This window comes from Polypterus senegalus, chromosome 12 (genome assembly GCF_016835505.1).
Source record: "Polypterus senegalus isolate Bchr_013 chromosome 12, ASM1683550v1, whole genome shotgun sequence".
Taxonomy (NCBI): domain Eukaryota; kingdom Metazoa; phylum Chordata; class Cladistia; order Polypteriformes; family Polypteridae; genus Polypterus; species Polypterus senegalus.
The window spans coordinates 162740393-162766744 of record NC_053165.1 but is presented as its reverse complement, the minus strand read 5'-3'; the positions used below and the strand labels follow the sequence as shown (position 1 = coordinate 162766744).

The following is a 26352-nucleotide window of genomic DNA, read 5'->3' as shown; positions in this document are numbered from 1 at the left end:
CATAATTATAACATTATAGCAATAATGGAAACCTGGCTAAATAACAAAGATTGGGTTGAGTGTAACATAGAGGGATACACATTTAATAGGAAGGAGAGACAGAACAGAACAGAAAAGGAGGTGGGGTTGCTGTTTATGTCAAAGAGAATTCAAATACAAGTCCTCTTCAGCTGGATGATGAGCCCCATCTTAGTGAGGACATCTGGACTCGTCTGGAACGCATTAGGGAAAGAGGTCTTATTTTAGGAGTGTGCTATAGACCACCCAATGCAGACTGTAATTTCAACACACATCTTTTTAGTAATATCAAAAAGGCAAGTTTACAGGGAGATATTATAGTCATGGGGGATTTTAATTATCCAAATATTAACTGGGATAACCTTGAAGATGGAGAAGCAGAAGAGTTTTTAAAAGTAATCAGTGCCTGTTTTTTAACACCAACACGGGGTGAAGCCTGTCTGGATTTAGTATTCTGTAATAATCAGGATAGAATTGAGGGTGTAGAGGTGATTGGACCACTAGGGTCAGGTGACCAGAATATAATACAATTCTCAGTGTTTTGTACGAGTGCAGATGCAAAGACTAAAATTATTAAATTGAACTTTGGTAAGGCATATTTTGAGCAGATGTGACAAAGTCTAAGGAAGAAACACTGGGATAAGCTTTTAAATGTGGAGACAGCCGAGGAGCAGTGGAACAGGTTTAAACATGTAATGCAGGACAGATACAGACCTAAAATATGGAATTAATAGGAAATAAAAAAAACTCGAGTGGATTAATAAAGAGTTAAAAAAGAAGCTGCAAAGGAAAAAAACAAACAAATAAGACGTATAAGACTAATGACTGCAAAGTGAATCGTAGGATTTATGAGAACATGTGGGCAGCCGCATTAAGAAGGATATCAGGGAGGCGAAAAGACAGCTGGAGAGGAATAGATCAGAGAAGGCAAAAGACGACCCTTTCAGTATTTAAGTAGTAAAAGAATGATGAGACGTATTAGAAATTCTACAGTCAATAATGGATACAAATCCATACGTCCAAAAGTATCGCACTTTACATGAAATTTATCTGAAAGACACGCACAAAGAAGTTCTCTTGGATTTCTGTATGAATCCGAAAGATCTCGCTCGCATATATGATAAACCTACACGTGACGAATTGTCAGAGATGATTGTTTCAGAAGATGGAGACATCAAAGACAGAGTGGATATTCGTGTTTATCCAAAAGCACAGCACGATTCGTCGCTAGTGGCAGATCTGGGAAATGACGAACGCGTACGGCCCGCACAGAGGTTGGCGAGCAAAGCGACCAGGGGGCACAGCCCCAATTCCTAGTGCCTCCTTACCTGGCTCTTTTCTGTCTTTTGCAACAAACAGTAACTGTGATGATGATGATGACGATGAATATGAAGGAGAGGACCCCTGCCACTGCTAGAATAACCTTCCACGTGTCGGTTTCTGACAAGAAACAAAACATAAAAAAAGTTAAATTATTACATAATGTAGTGCTCAGTCTGCACTGGAGAAGGTGGTGTGGGGTTCTGCCTGGGGACACCGACCATCAAAGCAGCCCTGGAGGACACCTATGGAGGAATACTTGAAAGAAAGTGACAAAAAACAAATCGATACGCAAACAGATAAAAGTCCTGTGAAATGTGACAAAAAAATAAATAATAACAATGTGAATTGGGAAGATAAATAATTAAATGTGTCATGAAATTTATTTTTGTAGTGTATTTTTAATTTATTTATTTAATAATTCTTCATTCATTCACGCGGCATGAAATCAGCCCTGAAATGAAAGCTGTCACTTTCACTTGTCAAAGCTCAGAGGGCGGGTTCTAGCGAGGACTGTGATCTGATTGGTTAAAATTTACAAGAGAAAAGAAAGTAGACGTGATCGGAGACAATCGAAGCTGAGCTTAAGTGCATAAGGGGGCTACTGGGGGAGAAAACATGCAACATCACAGAGTGACATGAAACCCACCTGACACGTCAACTGTCAAAAAACTGAAGCACATCACTGTCCGCCCTTAGCAGAGCTGGCCTTCTGCTGTACGCTTGACCGTTTAAATGTGTCATTTTTGTACAATATGCTGTGGTGCGCACTTTTCAAGTATTTTTCTACGTATTACATAATAAGCGTTATGCTCATTGAGCCATGTTCAGATGTTTGATAGATAGAAGTGAAAGGCGCTATATTACAGTAGATAGATAGATAGATAGATAGATAGATAGATAGATAGATAGATAGATAGATAGATAGATAGATAGATAGATAGATAGATACTTTATTAATCCCAAGGGGAAATTCACAAATAGTAAAAATGTGTAAAAGTGTCCAGGGAGCAATTCCACATAAAAAAGTGGTAGAAGTGATTAATGAAATAGAGAAAAATAGAGATAAAAAGGTAAAAAGATAAAGTCATATACGGAGCTGCTGGAAAGGATGCCACTCGGATGCGGCGCCGGAAAAATAGATAGATAGATAGATAGATAGATAGATAGATAGATAGATAGATAGATAGATAGATAGATAGATATGAAAGGCACTATATGATAGATAGATAGATAGATAGATAGATAGATAGATAGATAGATAGATAGATAGATAGATAGATAGATAGATATTGCAGCGCCCTCACCGTAACAGGTTTGAAAAGAAAGACACAGCAGGACAAAGTAGTGATTGCTGAACAGTTTATACAGAACAGGCCTATAAGAATACACGAATGCTAAACAAAACGAACGGCATATAGAACTAATTACAGTTACCTATAAACCTCTCACTGTCATGGCCATGAGAAAGGCCGTAAAAGAAAATCCCAGTTCCCCACGCACAATCCCATCGTACTCGTTATTTACACTCATCTCCCACACCTTCCCGTTGTCAGCGGATCCATCCAGAAATCCCCGCCTCCGTTTCCAGCCCCTTCGTTACAGGGTACCGCCCCTTTTCTTCCATCCAACGTCAGTCATTTCCGGTTATGTTCTCCGCTCTGCTCTACGCACCCCAACCCCTCCGAAACGCTCGGCTCAACAGTCCTTCAGCCGCCAGGCTTCGTCCCGACCGGTATGCTACAAAATACACACAAGCGATATGGTCTGAACACACACCTGCCTTACTAGACAGTAAGCAAATGTAAAAAGAAATTATTATTATTATTATTATTATTATTATTATTATTATTATTATTATTTATTATATTGTTTACAAAAGAAGGCAAGCTCTGCTAAAAGCACTGGGCGGTTTGCTTCAGTTTATTTAACTGTATGATACTTAGTATTTACTTCCCAGTAGCCATCATACCACGTAACCATAATAATAATAATAATAATAATAATAATAATAATAATAATAATAATAATGGAAATTGTGGCAGTGTGCAACAGTGGCGCAGCTAGGGGCGGGTAGAGGAGGCAGTCGGCACATTATTTTGGACGGCATTATTGGCCAAAAGGCGCTGTACAATTCGTTTGTAAGCAGCAGGGTTCAGATAAATATCACTCATGAATGAAAAAAGTTAAATTCTCTGATTTTTATCAACAAATGCTTCAAAAGTAATTTTCAGACTACCCTTCTGTGACGGCATCAGACACAGCAGTTGAACTTTATGAGGCAATTACAAAAATAAACCGAAACATTACACCAATAAGAATTTCCAGGAAGATAAATTACTAATGTACAATTTATAATTTCGTTTCGTTATCAATCCGAATGCGTTCTCGCTCTGCGCAGAAAACCACTTGTACTCTACACTGGTTCTGGTTTTCGCAGCGTAATTATATTAAACTAATAATTAGAACTCGGCTTGTCAGTGCGTCTATACTCTATTCCTGTCTAGTTGATGTTTATAAATAATTATATCTGAAAAATGATTGGCCTGATATATGAATAAATCTATGCAAAATGTATCTTAATTTTTCTCTATACGTCATTTTAATTTCCTATTTAAATAGATTAACATATTCAGATATGTTGGAGGCCGCCAAATGGAAGCACCGCCCCGCCCCGCTCGTATTTTTGGATGGATAGGCAAGCAGACGGACGGATGTTTCTGTTCACGGTGACGCGGCGCCTTTTGATGAAAGAGCTCATGAAGAATAAAGAGTAACACAGACAAGAAAATCGTCGCTGTCCAATCAAAGGAAAGCGCGGGAAGCGTCACGTGTCGTAACTTTTAGCGTCCCTGAAGATCATCTTGCGGCTGCTCTCACTTAAGGATTGCCAAAGCGGATCATCCGTCTCCGTGATCTTTCCTTGTCTTTTAGATCATTTTCTTTTATGCCCCCCCAAACCCCCCAACCTACCACATCCATAAAACTCCTCTTTGGTCTTCCTTTTTACCTCTTGCCTGGTGGTTCCGTCCTTATCCTTATTTCCGAATGTACCCCTCATCCTTCCTCTGCACGTGCCCAAACCCTCTCAGTCTCTCCTCTTTCTCACTTGGTCACCAAACTGTGGTAGCTGTGTTGTCCCTCTGATATCCTCATTCCTAATCCTGCCTGTCCTCGTTACGCCAAGCGAAAACTGTAGCATCTTCAGCTCCGCCAGTTCCCGCTCTGCCTCCTGTCTTCTCGTCAGGGCCACCGCCTCCAAACCATACGACACAGCTGGTCTCACTGCGTTTTATCAACCGACCCTTTCACTCACGCAGGTCCCCTCCTATCCCAACTCACCCTTGCCACTCTTCTCCGTCCAGTCCACCCTGGCTGTCATCACATCTTAAAATCGCTCGAGAAAATGGACCGTGTAAGGTGACTGAATCTGCCACTTTGTGGTTACTGAATATAAGATAATTAATTGCAAAATATCTTTTTTGATCGCCACCCTGCCGTTTTGATAGAGCGATGAGCAGTCAAACAGGAGACACACCGGGACACGCGGCGACTCGGACGCACTAACAGTGTCACACAATAAACACAGCAGGGAAATGACCTGCCGATCAATAAACTCCCATCGGCTGGCTGCCCGAGGAAAACGTTTACCTTTTAGGCTCCAAGTTTACAAGCCTCTTTTATTATTTGTTATTACGATTATTTTTTTATATTATTATTATGGTTATTAAGTATTATTTTTGTCAAGTAAAGACATCAACCTGCTGGACACCGTGCTAAGGTACGTCACGTCGTTTAACCGTTCATTTCACCTTCACCGTTTCATTGTTTTTGGGTTTTCCTTCTTATTCAAATAGCGGGGTATCCTTGAAATTTACAATTTGAACGTTTGGGTTTAGAGACGAGTAAAAAAATGAAGTAATTAGTAAAGAGTAAAGTAATCCTGCTATAATCTGAGATAAGTGAGTAGTCATTTGTAACGGATTCGCTTCTATAAGTAACGACCGCAACGCCGTTTATAATATTGTAATATTTTGTAACATTGCTATGTGATCCACCGGCTAACCGCCACGGTGGGCTAAGAAGCGCCTCTGGGGGTCTTTTCAGCCCACTGCTATTAAGCAATTCAATGCGTCCTCCCGATGTGCTCGTTAAGTTCATTCTGCAATATCTGCACAATATATATATTTATTTATTTGTATTTAGCGATCGATTGATTGATTGGCTGTATTATTTGTCCGGTGTGTCCGTTTCCGTGTTTTTTTCTTATGTTTTTGCGGCTGTAACCCTCTGAATTTCCCAATGAGACTAATAAAGTGTACCAAAAATAATCTAACAGTAGAGAAATTTCCCTGAACCCTTCTCATTTTCTGAAAACGATTTTTTCCTTGGCGCTTATTTATAAAGCTCGCGTCCGCACAAAAAGAGCCTTGAAATGTGCGCGTGCACAATTTCCCACGCAAAGGTCGATATTTATTTCATAAAAAACGTGATGTACGCATATTTATGGCAACTCTGAATCAACATTTCAGACAAACTGGGAAATGGGAACACCCTTGATAAAGTCGGGAAATGAAGCCAAATCAGCTAAATGTCAGCTTATAAAAGTAATAATTCGTATCATGGATCCATTATTATAACATTTGTTAACGAGACAAACGTATTACACCTCAAAAACTATGAATATGATATGACTTTATTTTAGGTTCCTTTTCAGAGAGCCAATGATATGTATTTGCACCGGAGAGTTTCTAAACTTTTTTTTTTTTTATCAGTTTATATCGACATCTCATTGACTGGCGGACAGGTCAGGGATTTGTCAGCCAAGCTTCAGTCCGTCATGCCCGGCGAGGCGCGCCATCCACTTTTCATATGGTATGGGTGTACAGTACATTCATAAAACAGAACTATTTTTTGCCCACATGAAAATGCCATTTGCAGCAGTGCCCGCTTCTCCTAAACTGTTCAAAGCGCTTTACTGCACTCATAATACGGGCACCAAAAGAGAACAAAGCTGCTTTTATTAACCATAAACAATTCATCCATCCAGCTATACCCAAACTACAAGGTCACGGTAGTCTGCTGGAGCCAATCACAGCCAGCAAAGGGCGCAAGGCAGGAAACAAACCCTGGGTAGGGCGCCAGCCCACCAAGCACACACTAGGGTCAATTTAGAAGCGCCAATGTACCTGACCTGCATGTCTTTGGGAGGAAACCCACGCAGACACGGGGAGAACATGTAAACTCCACGCCAGGCGGACCCAGGAAGCGAACCCGGGTCTCCTAACTGCGAGGCAGCAGCGCAACCCACCGCGCCGCCCCCATAAACAATTACATTCTATTTTTGCACAAGTTATCCAAGATGTAATTAGCATAAAATCCGTGACTCGTTCATTTTGAAGCAAAGCAGCATTGACAGACATGATGGCGCCGTACATCTTGGTAAGACTGGTATGCCAGACTGAACCCCGAGTTTTTCATCAGGTCTGTGCTCTTCATTGTAGCAGCAATCACATCATTACGCGTGTCCGGTGATAGTGGCTACCTGCTCAGACGATGGTGCCTTGCATCTTTCCCAGACCCCCCAGAGTGCAGAGGAGGGGGCACCGTGATACCGCACGTGATCTTGTGCCCACAGTTTGCAGAGCGCAGCCAGACGCTCTAAAAACCGAGGATTGTCAGGAAGGAGTTGCTCTACCAACCAATGAAGTTTCGCAGCATTGTGATTGCATATGTATGAGGTTAATTAGCATGCTCCATATATGGATGTTTCACAGAGACGCGCTCGACATGTGCATATTTAAAGAGCACTGTGATTAATAAACAGTAAGTTGCGCAGAAATGGACGTACTCCAGGTTTTACAAGTCTGAATTTGTCGTAGTACTTTTTTGTGTTTATTTATTATTTTCTCCTGCGCGTATTTTAAGCTTGGCTCCAGCAGACCCAGGAAGACCAGTCCAGTCCCATCCCCTGGAAATGACCATCTATCTGCCGCAGCCAGATGTTAGGTGGGCGTCCCCTTGGCCTGGTCCTCATCAATGAGGATCACCCTTGGGATGAGGATGAATGCATATACAGTATGTACAGTATAACAAATGTCAGGGGGAGCAGACCTGTGTGCCCTACAAGCAGAAGAGTCACCTGTGGCATGGGAGCTTTAATAACAATTTCAGACAGACTCCATCTTGAACCCTTGCTTATGCTTCATCATGTCACTTTTATAGTAGAGTTTATCCTCAACTGCAATAATGTCATTTTATTTGACTTTATTTGGTGCACCAAAGTGCATATTTCACCCACATCTTACACTTCAATTCCTTCCAACTGGGCTTATCTGAATAATTAAAAGTGCATGAAAGGGACTCACGTTCATGGACAAACAGCATCTGCATCACCGCCGTGCCGTGCAGGTTTGTGGCAGCGCAGGTGACGTTCAGCTCAGGTGACCACGGGCCATCCAGGCTTCCGGTTACCACATTCCCAGCGGTGGAGTTGCCAAAATGAAATGTTTGGTTCTGTATTCGGCCGTGCACATCCCAGTGGAGGCTGGCGACTGGATAGGAGTCAACCACACATTGGCACGCCACTTTGCCAGACATCACGTGGCATTTGGACCCTGGGGAAATTTCTGGTTTGTCTGCAACACAAAAAAGGCAACTCGGCATCATAGCCTGGAAAAATGGAAGTACTTGGTAAGTGGACACTGGCGAAAATAAATAACAGCGGTGACAACAAGCATCGTCATCACCACAATCACAGTAATACATGTAATGATGGTATGAATAATAAAACATCAACCTTCATGGTCACAGTCACAATAATATTAGTAATCCTAGTAGCATCATAGTCATTAAATTATCATCATCACCTTCGTAAGCACAATAATAATAATGGCATAACCATCATCATCATCGACACATCAGCTGAAGAAAATTAATTTTATAATAATCATCATCATCACTATAATAATGTCCTCACCTTCATCATCACAATCATAATTATATTAGTAGCAAAAGTATCATCATAATCATTATCATCAACACCTTCATTAGCATAACAATAATAATATCATGACCATCATCATCATCATCACCATCACATTCACAAAAGTAATATCATAATACTATTAACATCATCTCTTTCATAAGCAGAATAATAATAATGTCATAATCATCATCACCCTCACATTCACAAAAAATTAATTTTATAATCATCATCATCATCATCATCACTATAATAATGTCCTCAGCTTCATCTTCACAATCATAATTAGATTAGTGACAAAAGTAATATCATAATAATTATATTATCATCATCACCTTCATAAGCAGAATAATAATAATAATAATGTCATGACCATCACCATCATCACCCTCACTTTCCACAATTCCAGTAATATTAGTGATGTCATAATCATTATAATATCATCATCTCCTTCTTCATCACAATAATGATAAAGCCATTACCATCACCATCACAATAAAATTATAATAATCATCTTCAACACTGTCATAATGTCTTCACCTTCATCCTCCTCCTCACAGTGATATTAGTAATATTATAATCTTTGTAATTTCATCATCATAACAACCTCAGTAACATTATAGTAGTATTAATAGCACTGTCATAATAATATCTTCATCACAATGTCATCATAATAAAAATACTCAAAGTAGTAACAATAATGTCATCATTATAATAATGTAGGTTTATAGGGTGCTAATTGAGACATGCAGAGAACATTTGCTAGTCAACATGCAGCATGGTATTGTCATCACCTTCATCATCATCACAGTAATAATTGTGATCTCAATGCAAATAATGTCAATACTGATACCATGAGATACAAATAATATTCACATCATTGATGTCTTCTTCATTGTCATAATTAAAGCAGCATAATTACAGTAGCAATAATGTTAATGGTAACAGTATTAGATTCATCCGTCTCATCATCATCATCACTGTAATACACCCCCAGGATAGTTCCCACTCGTTGGTCTGCCACATGTCATACCTGCTGCAGGGCTCCCCCTGGTGGCAGACTCAGTTCCAGGGGCACTTTGTGCTTGAGTCTGAGGCCCCACCCCTCGAGGTGGGACAGCCAATAGCACGGAGTCAGCACTTGATCAGATGATACGTGATACTCACATTGGATGCTTATGGCCTTGGGCTCAGAGCGTGTCTGCCCGATGCTGTTCTGCACTGTACAGTAGAAGTGTGTGCCCCGGGACACGTTGGCAAAGCGGGACACACTGCTGTTTCTATACGTAATGGTCTTGTTTCCCTGTGCCATATGAAGTGTGTGTAGGAAACTTGGAGGGTTTGCGTTATCTGAGCAGAACACATTTACTTTGTCACCTTCTTTCACATTTTCAGGAGAGACCTCAATTTTGATGTTTTTTGGGGCATCTGCAGGAACAAATTTAGAAAACAAGAAACAAAATAAGTGATGAGCACCAACACCGGACTGGCATCACAAGCTTATTTTCCTGCAGCTATTTTGTGGAAAATCTGCTCTGAGATTTCAGAGTCTTGGGTTCAAATCTGGACTCAAGCTTTGCCTGTGTGGAGTTCTCGTGCTCCTCCGATGTTTCTGTGCGGTTTTTATTTTTATTTTTTCTATCCCAAGTCAAGAAGATGTGCCCGTTAGGCTAGTGTGCCCCCTGTGTTTGTCCTCTGTGTGTGTGTATATGAGAGTGTCTACTGGTGGACTGGTGTCTTGGGCCCCCCCCAAATGAAATATATTTTTTATATTTAAAATTACTTGCCCCATGTAGTTAGTAGTGATGGCATAGAAAAAAAATGTAATCTCATGTAGAAGAGAAAGAAAAACATTTATGATATATACGTAATAGAAGGCAATAGTGACCGATTCTGTACGGTGGTAAACAACGTGAGAAACATCCATAAAGAAGACTCATGTTGCTCGTGTCACGTCATCCACATGTCATTTATCCAGTTGTATGTTCAAAATGTGCAAAACACAGTATTGACAAATACATACCCCAGGAACAATCCCCCTGCTCTCATCATAAAGAGGAATCTAAAGCCCCTGGGGGACTGATCCTTAAACTATGGGTCACAACCGATGACACCTGAACTCGGGTCACACCAAGTCGTAAACTGCCATAGTAATGAATGAGAAAGGGCTTTCCGGAAAGCCTTGCGATGGGTCGCCGCTCTTAGGTGTAACCGACCCACATGATGACCACCAGGTATTCTCCAAGGACCACCAAAGATGAACAGTGGCTATTCTGCATGGTGGGGGATGACGTGTACAATACAATACAATACAATTTATTTTTGTGCAGCTCAAAAATCACACAAGAAGTGCCACAGAGGACTTTAACAGGCCCTGCCTCTTGACAGCCCCCCAGCTTTGAATCTCTAAGAAGACAAGAAAAAACTCCCAAAAAAAACCTTATTTGGAAAAAAATGGAAAGGCAATTCAAAGAGAGACCCCTTCCAGGTAGGCTGGGCATGTAGTGAGTGTCAAAAAGAAGAAGATCAACACAATACAATACACAGAACAAAACAAATCCTCAATACACTATAAAAATACAAGTATGGAGCAGAATTTAACAGTAGATGATATCCCATAATATGATTTGGATTTGTTTAGAGTCCTGGAGACCTCAGCCATCAAGCTGCCTCCCCCATTTGGCCATTCCACAGCTGAAACAGCGCTAATCCAATGAAAGGACCCCTCTACCCGACAATTCCTGCAATCCTCCATCAGGGATGACTTGACCTTAGGCAGGCATAACAACTTGGCAGGTGGGCCGTGGGCACCAAGTGGCACATTTGAGTACCAAGAAGAGAAACAGAATAGGTGAGGGTCAGTAACAAATTATAACTACAGTGGAACCTCGGTTCACGAACATCTCAGAACACGTACAAATCGGTTCACGACCAAAAAGTTCACCAAACTCTTGCATCTGTTCACGACCGCACACTTGGTATATGAACAAGCCAGTCTCCCTTTCGGTTTGTGCGCCCCGATGATTTCCGCACGTGTGCATTGCATTCCCTGTGCAGCCAGTGAGAGAGAGAGAGACACACACACACACACACACACACAGACAGACAGACACAGACACGCGTGAGAGAGACACACACAGATGCATGAGCGAAAGAGAGACGCACACACAGACGCGGCAGAGAGAGAGAGAGACACACACACAGACAGACAGACACAGACACAGACACGCGTGAGAGAGAGAGAGACACACACACACACAGACAGACACGCGCGAGAGAGAGAGACACACAGATGCATGAGCGAAAGAGAGATGCACACACACAGACGCGCGCGAGAGAGAGAGAGAGAGACGGCTGGAAGCATAAGGCCGAGAAGGCTGTTAAAGAATGCACCAGGCTTGTTTTTAAAGAGACATTGTTTAAACCTTGTTGTATTTAATGAAGACTCCACTTCTGTTTACAGCGATCGGTTTGTAATGTTACTTTTCTTGGTGATTTATTAAATTACGGATTTTTCAAATGTTCATTTTTTTCCCTGTGCTTAAAACTCATTAAAAAAGTGTTTTTAGCGAGAGGTTCATAGCGCTATAGCGCAAACTCTTGCAGTGTTAGTTTTCTCTGTTGTTCAATGTTTTTACATTTAGTTTTGTATTACACTGTGCATTCTATGGTATAATTAATTATATTTGTGCTTAAAAATCTTAAAAAATATATATTTACATACAGTTCGTACAGTCTGGAACGGATTAATTGTATTTACATACAATCCTATGGGGGAAATGACTTCAGTTCACGACCAAATCGGGTTACGACCAGAGTTTTGGACCAAATTATGGTCGTGAACCGAGGTTCCACTGTATCATGTTACTTATGTTTAGTGCTAATGGCTGACAACAGAGATGAAGTCTGCATGGATAGTCAGCAGCTCTAGTCAGGGTGTCCTAAACTGAAGTCGTGAGTCTCCAGCTGGGATTTGAAATCTGAGACTGAAGGGGCATCTCTTATAGTAGCAGGCAGACCACTCCATCTGAGTTCCATCCACAGTTTAGGGGCCCTGTAACTAAAAGCTTGACCTCCTACTGTTATTTAATAATCCTTGGAATCCTCAGCAGACCAGCATCTTGAGATCTTAATGTGCGCTCAGGTTTGTAAGTCATGATAAGTTCAGACAAATAAGCCGGACCTCAGCCATTTAATGCTCTATATGTTAAAAGGAGGATTTTGAAATCTGCCCTAAACTTAACCGGGCACCAGTGTAAGGATTTAAGAACTGGAGTGATGTGTTCGTATTTTCTTGTTCTTGTAATAATTCTCACAGCAGCATTTTGGATTAACTGGAGGCTGAATAAAGAACAGTTTGAACATTGTGGATGAAGACTTCAGACCAGACAGCAGGTGAGGTTATATAGCAACTTTATTTTGCAGCGTCACAGTGAGAAGACTTTTAGAAAAGCAGACAATCAATATACATGACAGCGTCAGGGCTCTTATGAACCCCGTCTGTTGGGTGGGGTCCAGTTTTATACCCCTAGAATGCGTAATTTAATATCATTATGAAATGTAACAGTCGACACGTTTATTATACACAATCTTGAGCCCCTTCAACGCCCCTTGTGCAACCTGATTTCTTGGCCCCTTTGTTATGGCGTTCAGATGTAAGCTAAGGGACAACGTGATAAGGCAGACTCATGTGTGGAATGCTCAGACCTTGAGTCCTTTGCACAAACATTTTTCTGTTTTGCTCAGCAAAGCATGCTTTTACATAATGTATGGTTTTGTAAAGCTTACTTCTCAGACATGAATTAGTACAAGAGAACGAAGAGAACATTCATCTTCCACAACATCCAGTGAAGACCGCATTGCAGGAGTCAATCCTACTAGAAATACATGCAGGAATTAATTTCTCAGAATCCTGTTTATTTAGAAAGCGCCTTAATTTACCAACATTTTTAAGATGGAAGAAACGTGATTTGGACAACTTTGTGCTTTAAATGACCTGCTAGAGTCAAAGAGAACTCCGAGATTGCGGGCTGATTCAGTGAAATTAATGGGGATTCCAACTGAGTTAAATGACGACAGAATATTATTGTGATCAACGTCACTCCCTCCAATAATTAACATCTCTGTGTTATCTGTGTTTAAAGACAAGTCGTTCTCATCCATCCACTCCTTTAATTCACTGACACAACTAATTAAAGAAACTTCATTTGATCTAAATGACAGGTATAACCGAGTGTCATCTGCATACGAGTGAAAATGAACATGATGTTTCCAAATGACAGATCCCAGTGGAAGCCTGTAAAGTGAAAACAGTAAAGGTCCGAGTACTGAGCCCTGCGGGACACCATATTGCCGCGTTTTTCGACCTTCAAGTATTTGCGACCCGAGTTTTCATAGTAGTTTTAATCGCGCCCCCCTAACGTTTTTTTGAAAGGAGCCCACTAATACCAATTTGTTCTTTTCTAATTAATGATATATCATAGACGCATATTTTATTATATCTACTTAACTTTCATCGACATTTATCTAACTCTATATTTATCTTTCTAGTATCAGAATGTAGTTTAAGTTAATTTGTTTTGGTTTCAATAGATGGATTTTTCATATTTTCGATTCTTGTTTTCTTTTTTTTACATCTTCGCACCCCCTGTTTGTTACTTCTCGCCCACCCTAGGAGGGCCCACCCCACAGATTGAGAACTGCTGCCATATCTCACTTCTGTGTATAATCAGGAGTCCTGTCAGCACATTTCTGTACGTATTGGAATTAATTTGATAAATAAGAACTAAACCAAGCGAGCACAGCGCCTGTGAGCCCAACATCATTTTCTAGCCTGTGCAGTAAAACAGAATGGTCAATGGTGTCAAAGTCTAACAACATAATTAGTTATAACTGCTACATAATTAATTGTAGCAGAGATGCTCCAATGACAATCAGCGTCAGCCCCACAAGGATCCCCTGAATGACGCGGCGCAGCGATTGTGGGTGATGAAAACACGTAAAAGGCAAAATTGGGAAGTGAAGAACAAACAAATTTCAGAATCTCTGCTCTAAGGGATCGCCTTTGAGAAATGAAGGCAGGGCTCTTGACCAATGAATGAGGGGGAGAGGCGGGTCTTCAGCTGATATCAGATCAGGTCAGGTCAGGTTGGGGGGGCATGCACTGCACTACAGAGCCTTGCCGCACCCACCGCACGACGAGAACAGCTCAGGACCCTGGTTGGCAACCCCCCAGGCAGACACCCTCCAGAAGTGATCCTCTATGTGCCGCCGCCAGGTGTTACTGATATCAAACTTCAAAAACACGACTGAGCTGATATCAAATTTTCACCTGCTGCCATCACTGAGCTCACTGGTTTTGCTTCTCCCAGTGCCCACTTCAACACCATCTGATGCTGGAGAGGCTGCCCTGCCTGCTTTGTACCCCACACCGCTGTCATGTGACCTATGATGTATTGAATTGGATTGGTGTGGCATTGGGGTCGTACCCAGTAGCGCGGCGAGGTATTCCAATACAAAAGGAATGTACCAAAGTAACCACGTTTTAAAACGGTATTAGACCAGCATTGTGAAAAATTTATTATTCTTATTACCAGGGCTGAAGTGGACCACACCTGCATATTCTGCTTCGCGCAAAACCCCCCAGCATCTTCAAAGCAGTAACTGAACATCAGCGAGGGGGACCTGAGAAGGAAACGTTATCTGGGAAGCCAGCGACTGCAGAGGGGCTGGCAGATCCAGCAATGTGAGAACCCCCCTTATTACACATCTCTCCGTCACTGAAGCCTATTGGTCCGTAAGTGCCACTGCCCGCGGGTACCCTGGTGGTACTGGGGGGGATAGGGTACAGTGTGCGGAGTGTGGCAGACCTTGGTGTGTGTATTTGTGTGCGGTCTGGGGAGACAAAACAGCTGGGAGCCTGGGGTCAGTTATCCGTCATTTCCTTCAGGATTGTTTTTGGTACTGAGGTGTGCCAGCTGGCATTGGCACCAATGTCAAAACTGTAAGATCACACCAACACCAGCAGCTAATAAACTGGCAGCTGAAAATCTCTCATAACTGGTTGCTCCCGCTACAGCACCGAACTCGGGTACTCACAGGTGACGTTTATTTTCTGCACTCCGATGACTTTCACTTCTCCATCAAAGGTCACCTGGCACTCCACGCTGGTGTCCTTGTACGAGGCAGTGAAGGTCATCGAGGATGTCATAGTCCAGTTCCCGTTGCTCAACTCCGTGTGCTCCTGAGTGACGCGACCGGTCACTTGTTTCCACTCGATGACTGGCGGGTGACCAGGGCAGGTGTGCTCCACCATGCAGCTCACTGTAACCCTCTGGCCTTCCCGCACAGGTCCACGGTGGGAGATGAGGGGCTTGACTAGAGGCCCTGAGGGAGAGAGAGAGAGAGAGAGAGAGAGAATAAAAAGACAGATTCTGTGAAAATCAAAATGGCCCGGAGAATGAAAGTGTCCCAGTAGTGAGCGCCCCCTAGCTGTTGTGTCAATCTGGTCACTTGGCACTTGGCCTTCAGAGCGTAGCTTCTAAATGGAGAGGCATCAGCAAATGGCTTTCTGCTGAAATCATTACTAAACATCGTTGAATCCCAATGGGTTTACTTTGGTTTTCATGATAATGACTAACAAACCAGATCTGTGCCAGGGCCGTCTTAACGCATGGGCACGCTGGCCAGTTGCCCGGGGGCCCCCATGAAAATCTATGTATGTATGTTGTGACCTGCTGAGTGGTTGTGTAGATAGGGACCCCAGTGCACTGCTGTTAAGACGGCTCTGATCTGTGTAGGGAGTCCAAATTAACTACAAACATGAAACACAAACTAATGGACGGCACGGGTATTCAGACAGACTTCAGTGTGTGTGTCCCCAAATCTCTGCCTGTCACCAAACTGCTCGAGCTCTGTCAGGTGTCCCAGGGGTCCCGAGTGAGCAGCCTTGGTCAAGTTCAGTCACCAATTCTCCACTGAGTTGAGATCAGGACTCCGACTTGTCCACGCCACGACGTTCTCACTGTTGTTTAGAAGCCACGTCTCCTCTCCAGTGGAGCTTTGGCTTTCCGCTTGGCCTCGTCATCTCATCCCAAGGTGCATCTCCCTTGAAGACTCCATCAGGTTCTCCTCCGGGATTTCCTCCACATTTTGTTGCTTTCATGTCACCCTCACAAGCCCCACAGGGCCTACTGCAGAGAAGCGTCCACACAGCCTGATGCTGGCATAGTGAGGACGGCGAGTTTGTGATCATTCGCAGTGTAACGTGTGTGAAAAGGTGCAAATGACACCAAAAAAAGGTTTGGGCTGGCCATCCTGCATACTTGAAAACTAGTTTGGAAAAAAGATGCAAAAAATGTGAGCAATAGACAGACTTGAGTCCGAAACAGAACTGAGGTAACAGAAAAAACATGGCGGACAAGGGAAGTAACGGTATCTAGACCGGAACTGGAAGTGATGTCATCGGGCCTGGGCAGACTTCCTGTGATTGGTCTGCAGAGGAAAAAGAGAACGGATCAGTGCAGTCTGCCACCTCCTGGTCTGGCATGGAATTCCTCCTTTGAGCCCTTTAGTTGCCTCCCATACACACGTGTGTGACACATGGCATTTAGTCTGAGGGAGAACCAAAGGTCCATTTTTGTCTTGTTGGACCACCGGTGTCCCCAGAGTCGCCCATGCGCCTTCAACTGAGATGTCCCTTGTGATTTTTTTTCCCATAAAGTTGCCTCTGGTGACAACAACTATTGTCTGTACAGTCTCTCCAATGTCACCCATTGTGGCTTCCAAATTCTCAGTACAACTTGGATAATCAAAAGCATTGTATTACCTGAAGGATTTCTCTGTTATCCCATATTAATAATGGCATAGTTAACTAACTAAAGACCCCGATGATGACATTAGTCAAGGAGTCGTCACCAATCATAGATAAAAAGGGGGGCTTCCCAACGCAAGTTCTGAATTTCGCTAACCCAATAATGTCAAAGGGATAAATAACGATAACCCATTCATACGAGGTCCTCCATAAGGTTTCGGACAAAAGACCCCTTTCTCCATGATGTCCCCCCTCTGCTCCACACTTTAAAATGACAAATCAAACAGTTCAGGTGTCGTAATTAAAGTGCACATTGCAGACTTCCAATGAAGGGGATTTGCACATATTTCAGTCACATGGCACTTCTTCTACGGGGGGCTCCATAATGTTTGGCGTCTCAGGTGTCTGTGATTCCTCAGGTGGGTGTCATGGCTTTCTAAGATCCCTCGGCTGGATTTTCTACCCTCTGAAGTCGGGAGTCGCCGTTGTTCAACTTGAGGGACGAGAGCCGCATCAGTGAAAGTCAAGGAGGCAATAATGTGCAGGCTTGTGGTCTTCAGTTCAAAGCTGGAATGGGGGTGGGATGAGAAGACCCTTGAAAAAGGGACCAATAAGATATGTAGGAGGTTTTACTCTTAAATAATAACTCTTTGCATTTATATTGCGCTTTTCTCACTACTCAAAGTGCTCAGCGATTGCAGGTTAAGGGTCTTGCTCAAGGGCTCAACAGAGCAGAGTCCCTATTGGCATTTACGGGATTCGAACCGGCAACCTTCTGATTGCCAGCACAGATCCCTTGCCTCGGAGCCACCACTCCTAGTCCAATTGCAGCCACATCCCCACTCTGGTGTCGACATGCGTATCCTGGGCTCCTAAAACCTGCAACTGGAACAAGTCGGCGTCATCCAGTGGACTACGTGGGATCCTGATAATCAAGTGGAGATGTTGTATTTATTATGTGCTCCAGACACAAGAATTATTGGGTGGAACCGACACTTTCTAGACTACCTGAGGGGGTGTTTCAGGACATTTAGCGTAGGGTATGAATATAATCCTGGGGTCCGTGTGTCATAATGTGTAATATGATTCATAACGTGATGGTAAGGCTTTATCACACACTGGCATCGGTTATTTGGTGAACCACATGCCGGACGATATCTAAAGAGGGTGGTGATGCATCTGATTTCCATTTTTCCATATTTAATCTTGATTTATGAGTGGGTTCTCATCATTTATTCCTTTGGTACTGTGGTGGAGCGACAGGTTTCATACAATTTGATACATGTTATGTATGTCTTTATTTGTAGATTTCGCATTTTACGTGTCATAATATTTAAAGAACAAGGAAAATGAACGAAGCGATCTTGTTTTTCTACCCCCAAAGCTTTAGGAATGCTGCTTTGTATGACTGGATTGCTGGCCACCTGTGACAGAGAGGGCTTTCTGGGTTCATTGTTTGAAGGATGCTGACAGGAACCATAATTACTTGTTTGGTGGATTGGTGGGTTGGATGGATTGTGCCTGAGATATTCCATTGGTGAACGGCCCAGGAAGGTGCGAGTTTATCAGGAGCTACACACTGGACAATAAAGGGGGATTCTCGCAATGGTCTGCTCTCTCGCTCTCTGCCATGTTACATCCTGGACCTGAGCAGATGGTGAGCTGACCAGGAAGAATTGAACGCAACTTGAAGTTCGTGGGCCATCTGGCATTACCAGGTCGTGTGGTTTCGGTGGGCAAAGCCACATTCTGTTTGCTTGTATAGCACGAGTTCTGAAATCACAATTATGATACATAGTTCAAGGCGTAGCTCCTTCTCCTGCCTGTTCTTCCACTTCATCTAACTGCCTGAGGTTGTAGGGGTAAAGGAGGGAAGAGGCGAGTGAGTGCTGAAGTAAAGTTGTAGCATTTATGGGAGTTGAGGTGTTTCGGATACGTCTACACAATAAGGAATGGAAAGAAGAAGATTAGGGTCACCACAGGACCCCAGATATCACTGAGTTGATGAAATTTATCAATTTCCTTGGAGCCCCCACCCCCCACGCCTTTCTTATGATTGGTGGCGACTCCTGATTAATGCTGTCATCGAACATTTAATTACTTGACAATGCTGTTATTAATATGGGAAAACAGAGAAATCATCTGTCTTATATACAGATGTCAACGCTTGAAGGTGTGTCTGTCTGTCTGTCTGTCCGGCCCCAAAGTGCGAGGCTACAGCACGAAGCTCAAAGAGCTGGCAAGGCAGCCCCAAGTTAACGAGTCGGGAGAAGAAAGAAGTGCGAGGCTACAGCATGAAGCTGAAAGAAAGCGACTCCGTCACCAAAGTGAGACGAATGAGAGAGAAACTCGCTTAGACAAGGGGGGCGAGGACGTCCGCAAAACGAAACCACCGACTCTGCATTTCAATTTATTTTCTGACGATTTTGATAGTTTCTAGGATCCTGGCCTTTTTACAGCTAGTGTAAAACAATTCTTTCGACTATCCAAGTTGTCCCGAGACGTGGGGTGCTAACTAACTTACAACTGGCTATAACTAAGGTCGCTTTAGCATTGTAACCAGTATAGCTTGGCACCCCTTCAGAGCTCTCACCTCCTTCACTCATCTTCTTTGGTTTTTGTGGGCCACCTGCTCTAGCAGATTTCCAGCTCTGCCACACTCTTTCTATGTCCTTGTGATCGATTTAACTGAATTTTCAGTGATGTGGAGATCTTCTTGAGCTTTTCATGTTTGCTGTGTTGTTTTGTCTTCGTTGCGTTGGTCAGGCCGCCATGCTGATGAGACCAGAGTCAGGTGATCTCCGCTGAACTAATGATGGGACATCTAAAACCAGTGGGCTGCACCCATGAGGACTTTAGGGGCATCAAATTGAAGTGTTACTTAGTGGTTTCTATTTGTAATTAACTCCGACCACTTTGCAGAGATCCGTTTTCACTTTGACATTTGACCCGTTATCCAACCTGCCATATCCTAAGTACAGGGTCATGGGGGTCTGCTGGAGCCAATTACAGCCAACACAGGGCACAAGGCAGGAAACAAACCTCTGGGCAGGACGCCAGCCCACCGCAGGGCACACACACACCCACACACCACCAGGGACAATTTAGATTCATCAGTGCACCTAACCTGCATGTCTTTGGACTGTGGGAGGAAACCCACGCAGACACGGGGAGGACCCGGGAAGCGAACCCAGACGGGTCTCCTAACTGCGAGGCAGCAGCGCTACCTACTGCACCACCGTGCCGCCCTAAATTAAATCCAACATGACTTAATATTGTTTTGTTATTTTTCAAGGAGGCGAATACTACGGTATTTACAGGCCCTGCAGATCCATCTCCTTAGTCGCTCATCCAGGTTTGCCCTGTAAATTCAAACTGAAGTAAATGGCCATCCAGTTTAGTTTGGCCTCTGACCTTTTGTACTTCTTACCTCTGGTTTCAAATGCGATGGTGGAACTTCTGTTCCCATTCTTGTCCACCAGATACATTTTGTTTATTTCGCCTGACTTGACCTTCTTGATCATCAGGGAGCAGTTGCCAGCAGTGAGGTTTCCTACCAGAGTGGCCCGCTCTCTGAAATTGGAATGTACACTGCTCACATCCAGACTGTCATAGACTTTGTAGGTTGAAGATTTCACAAAAAATTTTCTCTTCTGTACTTCTGCAAACCAAGCCACCTCCACACGAGCTTTCTGGCCAGAGGGGACATAAAACGTACAAGGAATGACCACGCAGGAACCTTCAAGAGCGGCCACCGAGTCAGGAACGGAGAAGGGCTGCTTGCAAAGTCCTCCCTTTAGAAGACCTGGAAAGAGAAAAGTGCCAAGTTGTCACATCAGACCTGCAATCAGGTGGTCATTTAGTCCTTCATTTCAAGTATTATTGTTAAAAAAGGAGTATTGAAATTAAAAAAAGCAGGCTGGTCACAACTGTGCCATATTTATGTCAGCACCAGGCCCATTTGTAGCCATTAAGCAGCAAACCAGTTGTGAGCTCCTCACCCCTTGGCACCACACTGGCACACCAGGCCCACACATGGCTAATTTACCTCACTTATGTCAGCAAATGTCTCTTCTCGGCACCATTGCTATCTGCTCTTTGTCTTTTTTGTGCAGATCACGTTACCAGAAACAGAATGAATCCATCATGAAATGAGCACGGATAGGAGGACTGAGACTCTGCACAAGGGAGCACCGAGCAGACCTGACGAGGCAAGTCAGCCATCATGAGACAGGTAGACTGGAAAGACGCTATATAATGGATAAACAGACGCTAAGTGTATGATATGGGAGAGAGAAATACATTCACTATATAAAATAATAGATGTGTAAAGGACTGTGTGATAGGCAGAGGGACAAAGGCGCTATATAATACAAAGAAAGACGGGAAAAAGACACTAAAAAATGTACAGAGAGATAGAGAAAGGGCTGTGTCAGCATGCATTTGAAAAAGACAAAAATGAATGAAGGTTAAAATAACAGATATGAGTGACACTCTATGATTGATTAGATAGATAGATAGATAGATAGATAGATAGATAGATAGATAGATAGATAGATAGATAGATAGATAGATAGATAGATAGATAGATAGAGTGAAAGGTACTATATAACAGATAGATAGATAGTGTGGAAGACGAATGTTCTCTTCGTTCCCTTGTACTAATTCATGTCTGAGAAGTAAGCTTTACAAAACCAAGTAACAGCATGCTTTGTTTTAGCAAACAGAACAATGTTTGTGCAAAGGACTCAAGGTCTGAGCATTCCACACATGAGTCTGCCTTATCACGTTTTCCTTTAGCTTACATCTGAACGCCATAACAAAGGGGCCAAGAAATCAAGTTGCATAAGGGGCATTGAAGGGGCTAAAGGTTTGTGTATAATAAATGTGTTGACTGTTACATTTTATAATGATATTAAATTACGCATTCTAGGGTATAAAACTGGACCCCACCCAACAGACGGGGTTCAGAAGAGCCCTGACGCTGTCATGTATATTTGATTCTCTGCTTTTCTGAAACTCTTCTCACCGTGAATCTGAAAAATAAAGCTGCTTATACCCACACCTGCTGTCGGGTCTGAGATTTCGTCCACAATAGATAGATAGATAGATAGATAGATAGATAGATAGATAGATAGATAGATAGATAGATAGATAGATAGATAGAGTGAAAGGTACTATATAACAGATAGATAGATAGATAGATAGATAGATAGATAGATAGATAGATAGATAGATAGATAGATAGATAGATAGAAGTGAAATGCACTATATAATAGATAGATAGATAGATATGTGAAAGGCACTATATAATAGATAGATAGATAGATAGATAGATAGATAGATAGATAGATAGATAGATAGATAGATAGATAGATAGATAGATAGATCCCGGTGCATATAGAAGGGACTGTCTATTAGTTTGGTGTTATACTGTAGATATGAAAGGCACTATATAATAATTTGGTTTAACGCCCCCCCCCCCACCAAGATGTCCAGTTCCTACAGCCTCAGATTTCCAGTTTGAAGGACCGCATGGCCAATTCTTCTCTTGCTCTCCTTTTATTCTTCTTATTTTTTTCTAAGATGAGTGTCAACAAGCCCATGAGTCAGCTGTCACATGTGCCCCCCACTCCTGTTAGGGAAGTGAAGTGAAGCAACGCTCTTGAAACACAGAAGTATCGCCAGTCGCTGGTGCTTTTCTGTTGTTTTTAGCCAGAACTTTGTTTTCAGGGCTTTTCAGTTACTGTTGACAAGTTTTATGTATTTACTGCTCAATTGTGACGTCGTAGACAGATTTATGGATTTGTGTCCCGATTGTTGCTGTGACTGCTGGACTGACCAGCTGTCGGGTGGTCTCCTAACCCTGATCTCATTGGCCTGTTCTTGGTTACGCAGAAGTCACTTTTGACACCTCCACTGGTCAGGCGACAATACCGTTTAAGTTTTTATTTCAAATACAACAAAATTTGAACCCAAACAGGGATACTAAGCTTATGACTTCATCCAATGTTACTGATTAACCAAACACAAACAAACACATTTAGAGATTGTGAAACAAAACCAGAGTCACAAGGCGAGAGCCACATGGTCACCAAGAGGACACATGAAGTCATCAGAGAGTTCTGGACGCTGCTTTTGTTGACCGCTCTCATTGAATGTATCAATACACACGAGAGATCTCATCACAAAGGGGTCCAAAGAGCCTGGTGCCCAAGACCCTCGACTGGACTGAGCAGGAAGGAAGATGGACGGAGGTCCTGCCCTGTGTCTGGAGTGCTGCCACCCACTGGCTCTGCACAGGCTGTTGTTTCTTTGGTGCTCCTCACAGGACAGCAATCTATAAAAATAAGGAGGTGACAGCCATGCAGGCGGACAACATGGTAATAATCTGAGAATGACAGTTATGGAGGTCAACACAGTCTGTGAACAAAATGTCTCAGTGCTGCTCCCATGTTCATCCCGCCTTATTGAGGACACAGGGTGACCTCATGAATTCCAAGTTTTCCACCAGGATGTTATCCGTGTGGCATTTGCATGTTCTCCCTGTGTCTGTGTTGGTTTTGCCACTTAAAGATACGCAGTTGACTTGATTAAAAATTCCAAAGTGGGTCCCCCCTCTGTGTGTGTGTGTGTGTGTGTGTGTAAGGGGGATCTCTGAGTTCCTGACCTGCTTTCTGCTCATGCTGATAGGGAAGGCTCCAGCCTTGAGTCAGATTATACGTGTCTGTGAATTTGGTTTTCCATGTGCATTGGTGAACGCTGCTCTGATATGCGTGATGTTTAGATTTCTTTCCTTTGGCCATCCCACCATTACTGAACTCACTAAAATTCACACTCACTGGGACTAAATCATATCCTGCAAGTTCAAGTAAGAATCCCACCCTGGGTAGGACTGCCAGCCCATCATAGGGCGCACGGGCACACCATTCACTGAGCCCATGCCATGAGAATTCTGAGGCGCCGTTTAGTCCAACATGCACATCAGTGAGATGACCCCCTTAATCCTGCTCAGGGTAGTGAAGGCCAAAGCGTACGCCTGTGGCAGGGCTGGGCACTGGACTGTGGGTGCTTGTCCGTTACAGATTCCTTCATTCATTGGGGGTACTCACTCATCACCTAACCTGACTAGCCAGGAAAGCTGGAGCCAGTCCCAGCAAGCATCAGGAGCAGGGCATGGACAGTCACTGTAAAGGGCGCCAGTCCATTGCCAGGTGACCACACTCACACATCAGGGGCCAGCGCCAATGCAAGTACATCTAACATGCAGATATTTATACTGTAGGAGGATGATGAAGTGCCAGGAGGAAAAGGGAGAACATGGAAACTCCACACAGGGAGCGCCTGGGATGTGAACCCCAGTCACCACCCCTCATACCCCTCACTTCTAACCAAACCCACTTAATCCAGATATAACAAGGGGCACTGAATTGAGGGCACTGCCCATCACAAGTTGACTTCCAAGTAGATGTGGTGTATCTTTGTTCTTGTTGATTAACCTGTGGAAAGCACCTTGAGCTGCTTGTAAAGGTATGATGAGGTGCTATAGAAATAACATTATTATTCATTCATTCACCAAACACACTTACTCCAGCTCAGAGTATTAAGGCCAGAGCCTGTGCCTGCAGCATTAGATGCACTGGATGCGGTGTCTACACAGATTGATTGATTGATTGATTCATTCATTCATTCATTCATTTGTTCATTAACCAGATCCTAGCTCAAGGATATGGAGATCAGAAGCTTTCCATGTCACACTGGCCCAAATTCCAACCCTAGCTAACTTGCCAGCCCATCATGAGCCACTCGTTTGCACCCACTGTTGGAATTTAGAAGCCCCAAATGACCCACACAGACTCCAGGAGAACATGCAGACCCCTCACAGCCATCTCAGCACAAGACTGGAGCTCTGCAGCAGTTGCACCCACCGTCTATGTGTGTGTGCGTGTGTGACTGGGCCATGTGGTGGACTGGGGTCCCATCCGGAGTTGGTTCCTGCCTTGTACCTGACGCTGCCTGGGTTAGCTCTCTCTCCACCCTGACCCTGAATTATTTGCGAATGTTGGAGGTAAGACCTCTCCACTCATTTCATTCTTTCTTGTTCTCCTCCCCACAAATGAACTTCCATCCAAACACATTAGGGCTCAAGATTTGCCGGGGAGCGCTCAACGATTGTCCTCCAGTCTGTCCCAAAGCCTGTTGACCTCAGACTTGTCTATTTTGAATATATTTTCCCCATCTCTGGCCAGTCCTGAATCCCACTGTTTACATTTTCCACAGGTTCATCCTGAGCTTCTCCAACAGGCGACGCGCTATCCACTGCACTGGCGGTCCCCCCTCACACACACACACACACACACACACACACACACACACACACCCCTCACTCCTCAGCCCTCAGTCTCCCTACCTTGCAGTGCAGCCCAGCAGAAGGTGGTCCAGAGGAGCGTCCCCATCCTTAAGAGCGTGTCGGATGAAGCCCTGACACTGCGCTGCTCATCGGCCCACCACTCAGATTAAAGAAGTGCCGGCCGTGACTCGCGATTGTGACATAACCTCTTCAGCGTTTCCATTCGCTCTCTGCCTTCTGACTGCACCATGTGGGCTTTTTCCAAATTCCCCAAATTTTCTTGATTTTTTTCAGGCGCGGTGATCATTTCCTCCTTCGTGTGAAGCTGGTGAGTTACAGCGGAAAAATAACACTCTCCGTAAGCAAGAAGGCGTAGGAGGCGTTTAAAGACATCCAGGCATGGTCAAGGAACCAACACTGGAGGGGACAGCAGACACATTTAGAGCAACACATGCTGACCAAACACCAGGCGCTGTATTTGAACCCAGGACTCTGCGCCACCCACGTTGATGATCTTCTCAAACCCAACTAATTCAATTATGGGGGCTGTTGCAGGTGGTATTGTGGTGCAGTGGAGAGTAATAAGACCAAAGCCTGTGCCTGCAGCATTAGATGCACTGGATGGGGGTCTACACAGATTGATTCATTCACTCATTCACTTATTTGTTCCTTACCAGATCCTAGCTCAGGGATGTGGAGATCAGAAGCTTTCCATGTCACACTGGCCCAAATTCCAACCCTGGCTAACTTGCCAGCCCATCATGAGGCACTCGTTTGCACCCACTCTTGGACTTTAGAAGCCCCAAACGACCCACACAGACTCAGGGAGAACATGCAGACCCCTCACAGCCATCTCAACACAAGACT

General features: G+C 43.6%; 1 protein-coding gene and 1 long non-coding RNA gene across 3 annotated transcripts in view; one reads left to right on the top strand and one right to left on the bottom strand.

The window, feature by feature from the left end:
- The window catches only part of LOC120540099 (B-cell receptor CD22), a 30647-nt gene extending 4946 nt beyond the window's left edge, over positions 1-25701 (bottom strand). Inside the window, exons 1-6 of the mRNA XM_039770587.1 lie at positions 25546-25701; positions 20566-20940; positions 15422-15709; positions 9491-9751; positions 7707-7976; positions 1347-1458 (exon numbers count right to left, since the gene is read on the bottom strand). Of these exons, the coding sequence (XP_039626521.1) occupies positions 1347-1458; positions 7707-7976; positions 9491-9751; positions 15422-15709; positions 20566-20940; positions 25546-25591 (1352 nt within the window). The 5' untranslated portion in view covers positions 25592-25701. The remainder of the gene's footprint in view (positions 1-1346; positions 1459-7706; positions 7977-9490; positions 9752-15421; positions 15710-20565; positions 20941-25545) is intronic.
- On the top strand, positions 4682-21336 carry LOC120540102. 2 transcript variants are annotated; one of them, XR_005635750.1, is made up of 3 exons: positions 4682-5119; positions 14920-15068; positions 21251-21336. It is a non-coding gene; the product is annotated as an uncharacterized LOC120540102 (long non-coding RNA). The 2 variants fall into 2 exon arrangements; XR_005635751.1 differs by lacking the exon at positions 4682-5119 and adding an exon at positions 12666-12718.
- Positions 25702-26352: the final 651 nt, after the last annotated feature.